Source organism: Danio aesculapii, chromosome 11 (genome assembly GCF_903798145.1).
Source record: "Danio aesculapii chromosome 11, fDanAes4.1, whole genome shotgun sequence".
Lineage (NCBI taxonomy): Eukaryota > Metazoa > Chordata > Actinopteri > Cypriniformes > Danionidae > Danio > Danio aesculapii.
The window spans coordinates 38273050-38287631 of NC_079445.1; the positions used below are offsets into that span (position 1 = coordinate 38273050).

A 14582-nucleotide genomic window follows, 5' to 3' on the forward strand; every position below is an offset into this window, starting at 1 on the left:
TCACTTAAGAAGTACTTAAGAATAAAGTGCTCAAGTTGTGAACCAACAGTTTGCCATCTTAACAGCATCACTTCAGGAAATGTGAAATTCAGTGGCAAATTCCTTTCCTTGTTCAAACACGCACAGTATTTTCCAAGGCAAACACACACTTTAATCCAGTACATTACACATTGAGATGTTTACGTAAACCCCTTTATGACAAGTTGACCTGTTTTCATGCGTAAATGTTAGCATTCACAAAAATTGGAGCACCAACGGACTATATAAAAGCCAAATGCTATTGAAATTCTTTATGGAGGATAGCTGTTTCTACCAACTTTGGTTGAAAACTATACAGGCCTACTTATACAGTTACTATAGCAATATATTTTGTGTGTTAAAAAAAAGAAAAAGAAGGATTTAAACCATGAGGATGAAGGAGTAAAAATGTTTGAGGCAACTATCCCTTTAAAAGTGAACGGAAGTGAAACCAGACTCAGACACTTTGATTCATCTCCGTCACTAATTACCTATACATCTATGTGTGGTGTAGGCGGAGAGTTTGATGTTGTCAAATCTTTTCCGATGAATCCAGTCTGGGATAGGCGGGATTTAGAGGATTAAGGTGAGTCAGGATTGCAAAACCCCTGGCGGATAGTCGACCCACCCTGCCAGATTCAGTCGCGTGGATTAATGTTTGTGAGTTTGTATTTGTTTCTTCCGTCTGTTTTACTGTATTTGCAGCGACTTTCTGAGTTCCTATAGAACCATTCAGGCGTTGACTGTTAAACCATTAACCATTTTCGTGTGAAGTTTGGTTCTTTCTCAAACTATATAAAAGTGTTTCGAGTCTGAACGAAGAAAACCAGGCTGTTATTTAATTTTAAGCATTTCTGTAGAGGTTTGTGAGACAGTATGTACTTTTGAGGGTTGTTAAGGCTTTCTTTCGTTCTGTTTTACTTTTTGTGTGAAGTTAATATTGTAGAAGTTTGTAATGCAGCTTTTCGATTAGGGTAAATTGGTTTTATATTCGCACATTTGTTCAGTGACAACTTGTCACAACTCCATATTGGTTTCCCTTCTACTTTGAATATTCGGTCTGAAATTGCATGTAAATATGACTTCAAGACAACATTAGCACTATTTTATTGACCGAGAACGGTGTTGTGCTTTGATAGTCATTGGCTGCTAATGACTTTGCAAATGAAACTTTCTGAAATTAACCTAAAACTATTGAGAAAGTCTGAATGTGGGAATATAAAACAAACTTTACCTCAGCAACCAACGATCATCAAAGTACGTTTACAGTCAAATCAATGGTGTTAATGTTGTTTTGAGGTCATACTTGCATGTGATTTCAGATCAAATATACAAAGTACCATGGTAAACAAAATAGTGAGCATATCAAAAGTTGTCACTAAGCCAATGTGCGAATATGAAACCAACTTTACCTCAATGAGGATTGTTTAGGATTTCTATATGTTTATTTTACTATTTGTGTTAAGTGAAACATTGGAGGAGTTTGTAAGGTGAAGTTGGTTTTATATTCGCACATTTGTTCAGTGAAAACTTGTCACAACTCTATATGAAAAGTTCAGATGCAAAAACCTCTCAAGTACCATCTGAAATTTTCTTCTAATATTAGCATTTTTCTCAGGCTCATCTGTCTTAATTCAGCAATTTCACTTTTATGGTAAAGAACGGGTTATTTTCATCATTTTAACATGAAATAACTGAACATAAACATAAGAGGCTGAGAAAAATGCTCATTGTAGAAGAAAATTAAGATGGTACTTAGAGGATTTTGCATTTGATCTCTTCATATATTGTTTACCACGCTACTGTGAATATTCAGTCTGAAATTGTGTAAATGTGACTTCAAAACAACATTAGCACTATTTAATTGACTGTGAACAGTGTTGTACTTTGATAGTCCTCGGCTGCTAATATGATTTCACTGTTTAGAGTTTGCAAAGGATAGTTTTCTGAAATTATATTATTAAGGATTATGCTTATGTTGTTTTGAAATCAGACATGAGATTTCAGACAGAATATTTAAAGTACCATGGTAAACAATATAGTGACCTTGTCATGAGTTGTCACTGAAGGATTGTGCAAGTATAAAACCAACTTTACCTCAATAAACCTCCAAGTACCATCTGAAATTTTGTTCTAGTATTAGCATTTTTCTCAGGCTCCTAGGTCTTGATTCAGCATTTTTTTGTTATTTTATGGTAAAGAACAGGTTATTTTTATAATTTTAACATGAAATAACTAAACATAAACATAAGAGGCTGAGATAAATGCTCATTGCAGAAGAAAATTCCAGATGGAACATAGTGGATTTTGCATCTGAACTCTTCATATATTGTTTACCACGTTACTGTGAATATTCGGTCTGAAATCACATGTAAATATGACTTTAAGACAACATTCGCACTATTTAATTAACTGTGAACAGTGCTGTACTTTGATAGTCCTTGGCTGCTAATATGATGATAAAGAGTTCAGATGCTAAAACCTCTAATTGAGGTAAAGATGCTTTTATACACACACACACACACACACACACACACACACACACACACACACACACACACACACACACACACACACACGCACACACGCGCACACACACACACACATATTCAATCTTTCTCCTTAATAATGTCATTTTAGAAAAGTAATATCTGCAAATTCTAAATAGTAAAATCATTAGCAGCCAATGATTATCAGCGCACAACACTCTTCACAGTCAGCTAAATAGGGTTAATGTTATTTTGAGGTCATACTTGCATGCAATTTCAGACTGAATATCCAAGATACAATAGCAAACAATGTCGGGACCGTGTCATGAGTTGTCACTGAAAGAATGTGCAAATATAAAACCATCTTTCCCTCAATAGGTAACTGTAAGCTACCAAGTACAACATTGTTCACAGTCAAATAAATAGTGTTAATGTTGTTTTGAGGTCATACTTGCATGTGATTTCCAATCAAATATACAAAGTACCATGGTAAACAATATAGAGAGCATGTCACAAGTTGTCACTGAACCAATGTGCGAATATAAAAGCAACTTTACCTCAATGAGGATTGTTTAGGGCTTCTTTCTTTATATTTTACTACTTGTGTGAAGTTGAAATGTTGGATGAGTTTGTGGACAAACTTGTTGACCACCTTTCATATTTATGAACAGTAGAAAAGGCAAACACCAGGACCAGGTTCAGTTTGGGACATGGGTGAGACAGCTGGAAGAGAGCATGGGACTGTTACAAGATCAGCTGAGGTGAGGTTTTTAAAATACTTCAATGCTTTAATACACAAATACACTTCATTAAACATGTAAACATAGACATCACCTATATGCTATAAAATCGCAGGTTAACCATCTCTGTATATAATAACTTTATATTTGATTGTAACTTTTTAACTGAATTTGATTGTAATGCAATAATGTGCACCTTTTTGTAAAGCAGCGTTGAAACGGTAATTAATTTAATAAGCACTGTACAAGATAAACTTGAATAGGATTTAATTAAACTTTAAATCTGATTTTGCAATAAGCCAGTCTTGAAGTTGTATTGACTTTCATCCCGCACATGTGACAATGGCATTGTGAGCTCAGTTTTGTTGCTTTAACCAAATAAACTCTGCATTTGTCTAGTACATTGGCTCGTTTCCTGTGGATGACAGTTGTTTGGATGATCAGATTCAACAGCTGCACACTCAGCTGAAATCTCTCAAGGTAATGTGTGCGCTGTGAAATGAGTCTCAAGAGTATGTTTGCTTTTCATATTTGATTACCATGTGAAATTACACTTGACTGAATTTATTTTTTAATGGTCTTTAGAGCCTTTACATCTAAATGTGTGTGCACTTGAAATTAGTGTGTGCAGACAAATACAAATTATGCGCATCAGTCTTTAATTGACTTGCTATTAGTGTGGAAAGTAATAATAATAAAGATTGCTGGATGACTTATGAACATCTGTGTCTGCAGAACTGCAAGAGCAAGCGAACCGTGTCTTTGAGATTTTCTGTCAAAGGAGTCAAAGTTTATGATGAAGATGAGACGGTAAGATTGTGTTTTTCTGAGTCTAGTTTGCCATATACATTTAAAAAATACTTTTGCTGCTTGTTCAAACTGCTTATTTAAAAAAACATTCCTAATTTTTTTTGTGACAACATAATTGTTTTAGTTTCAATCCACTTAAATTTATATAAAAAAAAAACAATTAAACCGGCCCGTAGCCAGCCTGGTGACAGGGGTAGTTCTTTTTTTATTTTTTAAATCAAAAAGTGAACCTTTTTGCAATTATATGCCTAATTATCTATTGAATTATGAAATTTAAATACTGCATTTTAGTGATATTTTAAGCACTTCTGAATTAGCTTGTTGAATGATCATCATAACCACACTTTTTGACTATTTTAGCCAAAATAGTATTCAAATCATTATTAAAATGGGCTACTTTTGGTGCTTCACGCCTTTTTATATTGGTCACTTTTTGTGTCAAGAATAACACTTGTAAAATGTTTTCTCCATTTAAAAACAATAGCGAAAGATGCTGGACTCGTGAAACATATACTTCTTAGCATTTGCCAAAACTGATTAGCAGAAGACACAATGAAGTGACAGCCAACAGAAGATTCTGTTTGGTCTTAAAGCTTTTCTCGATGGGTTATTATCACCATGATGGCATGCCAGTCAAAATAGGACATATGAGCTTATGCATGGGTCAAATTCTGGACCTTTGTCAGTGAGGGGTGGGTCTTCCGAACCCACCCACCCCGGCTACGGGCCTGTTAAATTAACCTAATCGAATTGTGTTGCAACGACATTAAGGAAAAGTGTGTCATAAAGTTTTATGCAAACGTTTGTGCACCTCTCTGTGGCTGCAAAGTAATGTGCTTTTTCTTTATAAGAGAAGATCACAGAGATATGCCATTCGGTTTCAAGAGAAAGCTGGATAATGTTATGTTTTTCAGACCGAAATACATAGTTTAGCAGTATACAGATGTGTGAAAGCTATGCTAAAATTTGAGCATCCTCTTTTGTGTGTGGCTATAAAAACCTGTGGTCACTTAATGCTGATTGTTTACAACACAGTGAAGCTGCGGTCACACTGGGCTTTTCCTCCCATAGACTTCCATTCATACGCACACGAATGCATCAGACCGGAAACGCAAGGTCATGCATCACGTTTCGCAGGACGCTGTGGTGCAAATTTCAAGCATGGTGAACTCTGACCTGCGAAATCACATCACTTGACTGCATGAGACCAATTGAGGATTAAAACATGGCCTCTCTGGACAGAAATTTAAAATATTGAGCAATCGTTGGCTTTTTTAAATGTCTAATCATCTTGTTCAATCCCGCCCCTTGTCGCAGCACCGTACAACAGAATTTCGCACACACAAAGCCCAGTGTGACCGCAGCTTGACTCAGTAAACCTTAACATTCCTAACACGGGTGCAACCAATAATGGAAAAAGGAGATAGCTGATTGCTAGTTGTGCTTCTTATAAATCTCCTCCATTGTAAACCAGCAAGTAGCAACATGGGAACCTCAAAAGAACTTCCTAATGACCTAAAAACTAGGATAATTAATCAACATGAATTAGGAGAACGTCCCATTACAAAGGTTTAAAGTCTCTGTCTCCACAATCAGAAATATAGTAAGAAAATGGAAGGCCACAGGAACAGTTCTTGTGAAGGAAAGATGTGGTAGGACCTAAAATAACCCAAAGCACAGTTCTAGATCTACTAAGGACCTCATGCTCAGACATGATTCAATGTTCTAGAATGACCATCTCAGTCCCCAGACTTCACGCAAGGGTCGTTCACGCTCGGCACCCATCAAAACTGAACTGGAGAAATTTTGCAGGGAAGAATAGTCCAAAATGCCTTCAAAACTTCAGGGACTTATACTTGACTATAAGAGGTGTCTACAGGCTGTTATTTTAGCAAAAGGTGGCTGTACAAAAGATTGATGTCATTATTCTGCCCAAATTTTTGCACCTGTCTGTTATTGTTAAATTGCATTGCATCTGTTGATTAAATGAATGTTATGTCAGAACTGAAATGTTGCTCTTTTTCCCTAGGGTATAAAATATATCCAAATTAAATTGCTGATTTGAAAGGCCAGTAGGCTATGGCTTGCAATTATGAAAGTTTATCAGGGGTGCCCAAATTTTTGCATAAAACTGTATATACTCAAATGACTTTTGCTGCTTGTTCAAACTGCTTATTTAAAATGAAAACAACACAATTCTTACGTTTTTTTTTTTTGTGGCAACTCGATTGTTTTCTTCAATTCACTTAAATTTGTTAAAAATAAAAATTATAATGTTAACTTAATCGATTTGTCTTGCAACAACATGAAGCAATCATGTGAAACCCAGCATTTTTACAGTCTAAATATTGGATTTAGGATTTTCTTTGTAAACATTTTCACTCGGAAATACCAAGTAAGTTTCAAAACTTGATTACAAAGTCAATTTTAATTGGACTTTTTTGAGTTGTAAGTTGTAAATAAATCTGTGTGGCGTGTTTCTCATCAGACTCTGCTCATGGCTCATGCGATGTGTCGAGTCTCGCTGTCCACCGCCCGTCCATCTGATGCCCAGTTTGCCTTTGCCTCCCATAATCCTGGAAATTCTGATGCCCAGCTCTATTGCCACCTCTTCAGAGCCAGACATGCCCGTGCTGTAAGATTCTCCATAATGACATTTCCCAACCACAAAGCTATACCTGTGATTTAATCACTTTAATTATAAAGCATTGAGGGCTCATTGTGATATTGCATGTCAGTTCAAAGTTTTAGTTTTTTCAAGTCACAGTAATGTTATTTAGAACTGCCCAAAATTATTCACTTTATCTGATTTATTTTGCTAGACACAGAGATGGGATTCAGGGTGTATTTACCCTTAATATGTCTGGTGGTTTGTTTAAAACGACTTGTTTGAACTAATTAATAAATAAATAAAATGGAGGTCTCTGTCTGCTTCAAATATAATTTTGACGTGGTTCAATTGAAATATCATTACAAGGTGGACTAAAGGGATTTAGAATGCAAAAAGATGTGACCAAAAAGCACTGAAAGCTCATGAATACCTTTTTTTTATTTTATCATTATTTTTTATTTTATTTTTTACATTTATTTATTTTTTTGCTACTGTTGCTATAGTTTCCCATTACAATTAAAATACAGACTTCAGAAATGTGTCTTTTGGTAGCAAACCTTTAGTGTACAACAAAGGAAAAATACAGATTTTCTTTATCTTTAGGTTCAGGTGTAACTATGGACCAAGAGTTTGTTTGAGTTTTCTTTTTTGGTTCAAGAATAAATAAGAATAAATGTGCAACCACTGCAAGAATCTGATGTTTATTTTTTGTTTGTCCAAATTAAAGGCCCAGTTCCTAAACCTGCTGCTCTGCCGCTGTTTTCAACTGTATTTTCTGGAGAAGCACCCAGAGGAAGCTCAGGAGGAGTGTTCAGGGAAAAAGCCAAGTCGAGCTCCATCGTTGCTGAACCAAGGGTTTCCCCTCAGTGTGAGCGCCTTGGTTTCTTTCCGCAGGGCCCCAACTCAAGGCCTGCTGCCAGGGGCTAAGGTTTGTTTTAACTGTATCTTGCATAAATTTATTTTTAACGTTTATTATAACTTTTTTTTTAAATGAAGTTGCTGCAAATTACCTTTTATAGCTTAAAGTGCACATGATAATTTTTAATAATATTTTTTCAAGCATTATCTGTCATGGTTGTGAATTAATAGCTGTTTCATAATGTAAAAGTCTGCAAATATGGAGTTATCATGAGCATTTGAGTGTAAGGATTAAAAACTAGTCTAGAGCGCTATTTGCTGTTAAAAGCTAAGCTCAGAATTCGATTAAAGGGAGAATTGTGATTACGTGTGATGCTTTTTTTTTTTTTTTTTTTTTTTTTAAATCACAGTCTTCTTGTCAAGTCAGGATGTATGAAATACTGTTTCCGGGTCCAGACCGCTACGCATTTCAATTGATAAATTACTTGTTTATGCTTATTTTTAGTCATATCACACATTAAAGTACATTTTTTTATAAATTAATTTTCTAAAATAATTTTTTATAAAATCATGGTGTACACTTCAGACACCAATATTTTAACTACATGTATTTTGACCGCAATTTTTCTTTATTGTATTATCTATCACACACAAACATACACATACAGATGTGTGTATATATATATATATATATATATATATATATATATATATATATATATATCTCTTGCTATTGGGATTTTTGAAAGTATTACATCGCTTTGTAAACGTTTATTATTGTTAGTTTAGTTTCCCCATTCAGTTTCATATGGTGCTTGTACCTGGAAGTCACACCTAACAAGCGGATTGATATCTCAAACAGCTTTTTGCCACAGCTCTACTGTAACTGTTCATAACATTGGAGCTATAATACACAAGTAATGGCTGTAAGAAGTAGACTAATCACAATAGACTGGGCAATCTGGCCAATCAGAACAGAGAATGCTCACTGATAGGGAGGGATCCTTCAACAAAACATTTGAGATGCTGAGAAGAGGAGAATGATGGGGGAAATTTTTCTTTGATCATGAATGAATTAAAATGTTAACTTTTTCTAGGAGAACGCTTACATGACATAATAGGAGTGCTTCACGTTGTGAATAGCCTTCAATATTCCATTAACTACCACTACTTGTTTTTCTAATAGTTCTGCCTTTTGTTCATCTCTATCCTTTAAACAGTTGTTTTCACAGCAGAGCACCGAGCAAGTGAGCAGTCCTGAAGAGGGCCCTACTTCCTCTCCAACTATAGTTCGTAAAATGGCGATCCGGACCAAAGAGCTGCGCTCTGGAGCTTATCGCTCTTTTACATTTACCCCCCTCAAACAGCGCCATCTGCAGGACAAACTGAGTGCACCACAAGGTGGGATAAGTGTTCATAGAACACTTTCGAGACTGAAAGAGTTCCTTAGGTAATGCACACATCAAGTTAAAAGTAGTTGGTTTATTAAAGACACCATGGGTTAATGTGGTCTTTGGTGGTTGGTGAGTCAAGAAGGTGGTGGGGATTGTCAGCTGCCACATTATTATTATTATTATTATTATTTATTTATTTTTTGTGCATTTAATATGTCTTATTTATTATGATAATTCAGTATTATGTGTGCTTTTCAGAATATTACAGAAATTCTTGCCTAAAATAAAACTGAACCTTCGGTCAATCCGAACTAGGATCAGTGCAATGCTTTCTTTTGCCAAAGAAAATAAACTTGGTCAAATAAATAATTTGTGAAGCCACTGAGAACTGAACTCCTGTGGGAATCTGAAGAATCTTTTGTTTTTGTGAACCAGAAAAGGAACAAGCCACTGCAAAGGCATGCATGTCTCGAGCTCCCAGTTTGGCCGAAACAGAAGAAGCACTGGCTCAAGCTGTGTGGTGTTGGGCTGGCGTGTCTAGGTCAGTGGTGGTGCACAAGAACTCTGACGTCTGTTGTTTTGTTAAACATCAAGGCTATTATCTGTTCTTTTTTATTCTTTAAGTAGTAAATCCTAAGTAGTTCATGTGATGCTATTTTAAATTAGAAGTTCACCCAAAAAATGACAATTCTGTTATTAATTCCTCACCCACATGTCATTCAAATCCCCTCAGACATTTGTTCATTTTCAGAAAACGATTAGTGAAGTTTTATAATGCTTCTGTTCGATAACAGCTGGTCTTACATCATCAATCGCTAACTAACCAATCAGATGTTTCCAAACGCCCGTAAATTGTTTGCTAACCTTACCTTAAGCTGCACTTTTCTCCCCATAGACTTCCATTCATACGCACGCGAATGCGTCACACCGGAAACACAATTTTGCGGCAAGTTTTGCAGTTCGCTGCGTTGGAAAGTTCAAGTTTTGAATTCTGACCTGCAAAGTCGCATCACATGATTGCGTGAGACCAAACGAAGATCAAAACACAACCTCTCTGGACAGGAATTTTAAATATGGACCAATCACTTGCTTTTTTTTTTAAAATGTATAATGATCTTGTTCAATCCCGCCCCTTTTCGCAGCGCTGTACGACTTGAGAATTTCGCAAGTTCAAACTCTAGTGTGACTGCAGCTTGAGTCATCTTCGTTTTTTTTTTAAGAAATCCCCTCATCCACCCTGACTCCTTCCACTCCTTCCTACTTCAATAACGGGGGAGTTCTCAAGACCTGCCTGAGCTCAGACTCCCCTCTCTCCCTCCTGACTAAACTGGAGGGAGCCCCAGGCTCGTGGATCCTCCGAGCTCAAGGCTCTCTCCGGGGACAGCATGCCAAATGTGCTTTTATGTAGTCAAGCATCAGCTAAGTGTGAACTCTTGAAAGATATTTTAGATTAAGTCAGAGAGCTCCCTCAAAGACATCAATGAACACAAGACCTTCAAAGTCTAGAAAAGCAACCGAAAGCATTGTCAAAACTGACTTCAGTGGTTCAACTGTAATTGTACAGATCATACATCTGCGCATCAAAAAAACTGTAATGACTTTTTGCCTGTATCTTCTGTCCTACATCAGATGAGGGTGCTGGTTTACTTTAGACAGTGTAACATCTTGGCATAAAGCCATGGTCACTGCATGTTTCGCCTCATACATTTCAATTCATAAGCATGCGAATGTGGCAGACTGGAAAATCAAGCTTCTGCGACAAGTTTTGCATGTCGCTGCATTGCAAAGTTCAAACTTGGTGAACTCTGACCTGCAAAATCGCTTCACGTGATTACATAAGACCAATAGAAGATAATAATATGACTTCATTGTACAGATATTTAAAATATAGAGCAATCACTTGCTTTAATGTTTAATCCCACCCTTTTTTGCAGCGTCGTATGACATGCTCAAACTTGCAGAGCAACACAAAAGTAGCGTATTTCCTGTAGTAAACGCACACCCTGATCATATGTGGAAGTCATTGGCAAACAAAGTAATTTTTACAGTTTATTTGGTGCACAAAATGTTCTTGGAGCTTCATAAGATTAGTTGAACTATTGAATTCACATTGAATGTTTTGACATTTTTCTTAGCTGGTCAGGCTGAAAAATGACCAGCTAAATCCAGCTAAAACCAACTTGACCAGCCTGGTTTAAGCTGGACATAGCTGGTTTTGGCTGGTCAAGCTGGTTTTAGCTGGATTTAGCTGGTCATTTTCCAGCCTGACCAGCTAAGACCAGGCTGGAAATGACCAAAACCCCTCTAAAACCAGGCTGGTCGACCAACTAAAACCAGCCAACCAGCCTAGGCTGGTTTAAGCTGGATTTTTCAGCAGGGATAGTTAAATAAGTGTATCGTCCCTGTGCGTACAGCCCGCTTAGTAATGGACGACAGAAATGAGGAACGAAGTCTATATGCCTGCAAGTTATATCATAGATGGAGAACAACATTCAATAATCTTGTTTGTCACATGTACAGCGAAATTCAGCCTATACGATCGCATATGCTATACATTATATTAGTAATGTATTATGACAGAGTTAAATGCAGTCAGATGAAGAAAAACCGACAAAAAATCACCCAATCACATTAAAATGACAGCTAATATGTGTGTATTTACACACATTTATTCACACGTTTGCATTACTGAGAGCAAGAAAGAGACCGGTTGCACTGGTAAGCAATATCTTCATAATATCGTTTAATTAAAATAAATGATCAACAAATTAATCTGTCTTGACAATATTTACAAGTGAATGCATTATCTACACACAATATGAATTCCCAATTAGAAAAATACTACAAACTATAAAACACTATTCATGAAAATACTTGAATAACAGACAAATCCAAATGCCCAACGCAAGCGAACTGTTTCAGACCAGTTCAGCTCGATGACGTATAATGTCTCAGACACCGCCTGTAGTCCCATTTAGCAACTTGATAGCAACTGTCTTTTTAAAGAAACGTATACAATTTAAAAAAAGAGTGTGATGTAACTGATGTGTTATGTCAAAGAACAAAACGTGAAAGTATCTTGAGTTTGTGTTAGCCACGAACATTATTTAGGTGATTTAACAGAAATCCCATTGAATCAGCCCATTGACTTTTGGGACGAGGGAGCTGGAACTGCTAAAATGCTAACTCGCTTCCAGGTTTTTGCATACAAATTGACGTCATAGTTCCTCCACTCTATTGTATTTTAATAATGTCTACTCCTAATCCCAACCATCACAGTAATGTAAAAACAGCAGTTGTACAGAGTATTATTTATCTATTAAATTGCACATTAAATTTTATTTATTTTTCAACGTCTACCTCTACCCTAACCCTAAAACCAACCATCTGGGTCTTAAAAAATGCTGCTATATTGATGTGCATATGGCATTTCTGACCTGCTGTACATCCTATCTAGACTTTACCACGGTTGGTCCCGCATTAGCTAACACATGATTCACCAATCAGATGATTCCTACATCACTATAAATAACCAGAGTTTCTTACCTCAATATGTTCGTCTTGAAGTATCCCCCCCTTCTACCCCTACTCCTCCCTCCTTTTACTAGATTGGGTGGCCCAGTGGTTCGAATCATTGCCCCACAACAAGAATGTCACGGGTTTAAGTCCCTACAGAACCAGTCAGCATTTTGGTGCAGAGTTCTCCCTGTGCTCACGTGAGTCCAAAAACATGTGTGACAATACCAAATTGACACAATAGATGACCTCGTAAGCAGTATAGCTATCCCTATAATTTGCCATTAACAAGTCAAGGGAAGTTCATCAAGATCTACCTGAGCTCAAACTCCCCTTTTGCCCTGCTAACAGGAGGGAGCCCCAGGCTCGAGGATCTTATAGGCTCAGGGCTCTCTCCCGGGACAGCATACCAAACAAGCTTTATTATTAATCATCAGCTAACTCTTGAAATGTCTATTTAAAAAAAAAGGTAACACTACTTTGGTCCATTTGAGTATTGGTAGACTGTCTGCTTAATATCTGTTGAAACAGACATTTAACTGACTATAAGAAACTTAGCCTATACATGTCAACTTACACTAACCCCAACCTAACAGTCTACTTATAATCTAATGAGAATTAGTTGCAATGTAACTTAAATTCAAACGGACTATTAAAATAAAGTGTGACCAAAAAAAAAGTCTGTGAGTAGTGCTGAGTGTTTGGTTTCCATTACAGCGACTGTAGCTCCTCACTGCTGGCAGATGATGTTTTGGGTGCTTTCCTCCTCTGTCCTCATCCCAAAAAGCCCAACCGTGGGTCTCTCATCGTTCGTTTTTCCTCAGGACTTGTAACTTATGCTATTAAGAATTCCAAAGGGAAGTTCCGGCTTGAGGTAAGCAAACGTTTTTACTAAACATTAGTGGTTCGTTTTCCTTTTGGGTCAGAATGTTTAATCTAGTCAATGTTTAATCTTCATTTACAGAAGTGCCACGCTGACTTTGAAAGCCTTGCCGCTTTGATGGAGCACTACACAGAGTTCGGTGATGAGCTGGAATGTTCTCTGAGCTGCGCACGCGTCAACCACTGTTACGACTGGGAGGAGATGGTGAATAAGAGTTCACGTTCACTGCAGGACAACAAGAAAGGCACTTTTAAAAGCCGAAGTTGGGTTTGAATCATGTCTTTTTTATATATCTATATATATATATATAATCATTTTTAAACTATTTTTATGCTATATTTTATTTAGTTTTAACTACTTTTGGAGCTGCTGATTTTAATAAGCTTCCTAAACAGCAGTATCTCAGGTCACTGGCACAGTTTTTGATATATTTATTTATACATATATACTTTTTTTTTTTTAATGAACACGTTTGTTTTTGCCTGTTGGCAGTAACCTCAACCCAAACTCTAAAACACTTACTATTATTGGTGTGTTTTGGGTTTTTTTTTGTTAGGTTTTTTTGGTTGAAAGTTCTTTTATAGGGAAACAAGCACTAATGTTTTTCATGTGAGTGTGATTTAAATGTGTACTCAACATTTGTAAAGAGTGCATACTATATATATATTTGTTTTACTAACCCTGTATTATGTCTTTAAAATCATGTTTTTGTATGTTTATATTGCATTAGGCTCTTTTTCTCTCTTGGTTTTATGATGGCAGTCGTTTAAGAGAGAATATTTAGTGATAACTTCAAACCCTAAATGCGTCCATTACCAAGTTATTATCTTTTTTTTTTCTTGTACTACCTTAATGTTTTTGTATCTCTTGCACATTGCGCCTCTCAAATGCACACAGTTTCTATTGTTAGCTTTGCACCAATGTAAATGAAGTGAATTGCCTCCTTTACATAAACTGATTTTACACATAATTGTCTCATGTAATGTTTTGAATTTTTTTTTTTTACCAATTAAAAATAGATATTGACCAGATATTTATATATTGACGTGGTGACTCAGTGGTTAGCATCGTCGCTATAGCAAGAAGGTTACTGGTTCGAGTTCAGGCTGGAGTTGCATGTTCTCCCTGTGTTGGCGTGGGTTTCCTCCGGGTGCTCCGGTTCCCCCCCACAAGTCCAAAGACATGCGCTATAGGTGAATTGAATAAACTACTGGCCGGTGTGTATGTGTGTGAATGAGTGTGTATGGATGTTTCCCAGTACTG

At 36.6% G+C, this 14582-nt stretch overlaps 1 protein-coding gene across 4 annotated transcripts; it reads left to right on the top strand.

The window, feature by feature from the left end:
• The first annotated feature begins 514 nt into the window (after positions 1 to 514).
• On the top strand, positions 515 to 14289 carry sh2d5 (SH2 domain containing 5). Of its 4 annotated transcripts, none has more exons than XM_056468656.1 (10): positions 515 to 604; positions 3182 to 3268; positions 3647 to 3727; positions 3983 to 4057; positions 6546 to 6692; positions 7396 to 7596; positions 8747 to 8927; positions 9356 to 9461; positions 13154 to 13310; positions 13401 to 14289. In XM_056468656.1, exons 2-10 carry the CDS (start codon positions 3218 to 3220, stop codon positions 13590 to 13592), a joined length of 1191 nt encoding a protein of 396 aa, XP_056324631.1. In that variant the 5' UTR covers positions 515 to 604; positions 3182 to 3217; the 3' UTR covers positions 13593 to 14289. The 4 variants fall into 4 exon arrangements, with proteins under 4 accessions (XP_056324631.1, XP_056324632.1, XP_056324630.1 ...); XM_056468657.1 differs by having other exon boundaries at positions 538 to 604; positions 3179 to 3268; XM_056468655.1 differs by having other exon boundaries at positions 588 to 678; positions 3179 to 3268.
• Positions 14290 to 14582: the final 293 nt, after the last annotated feature.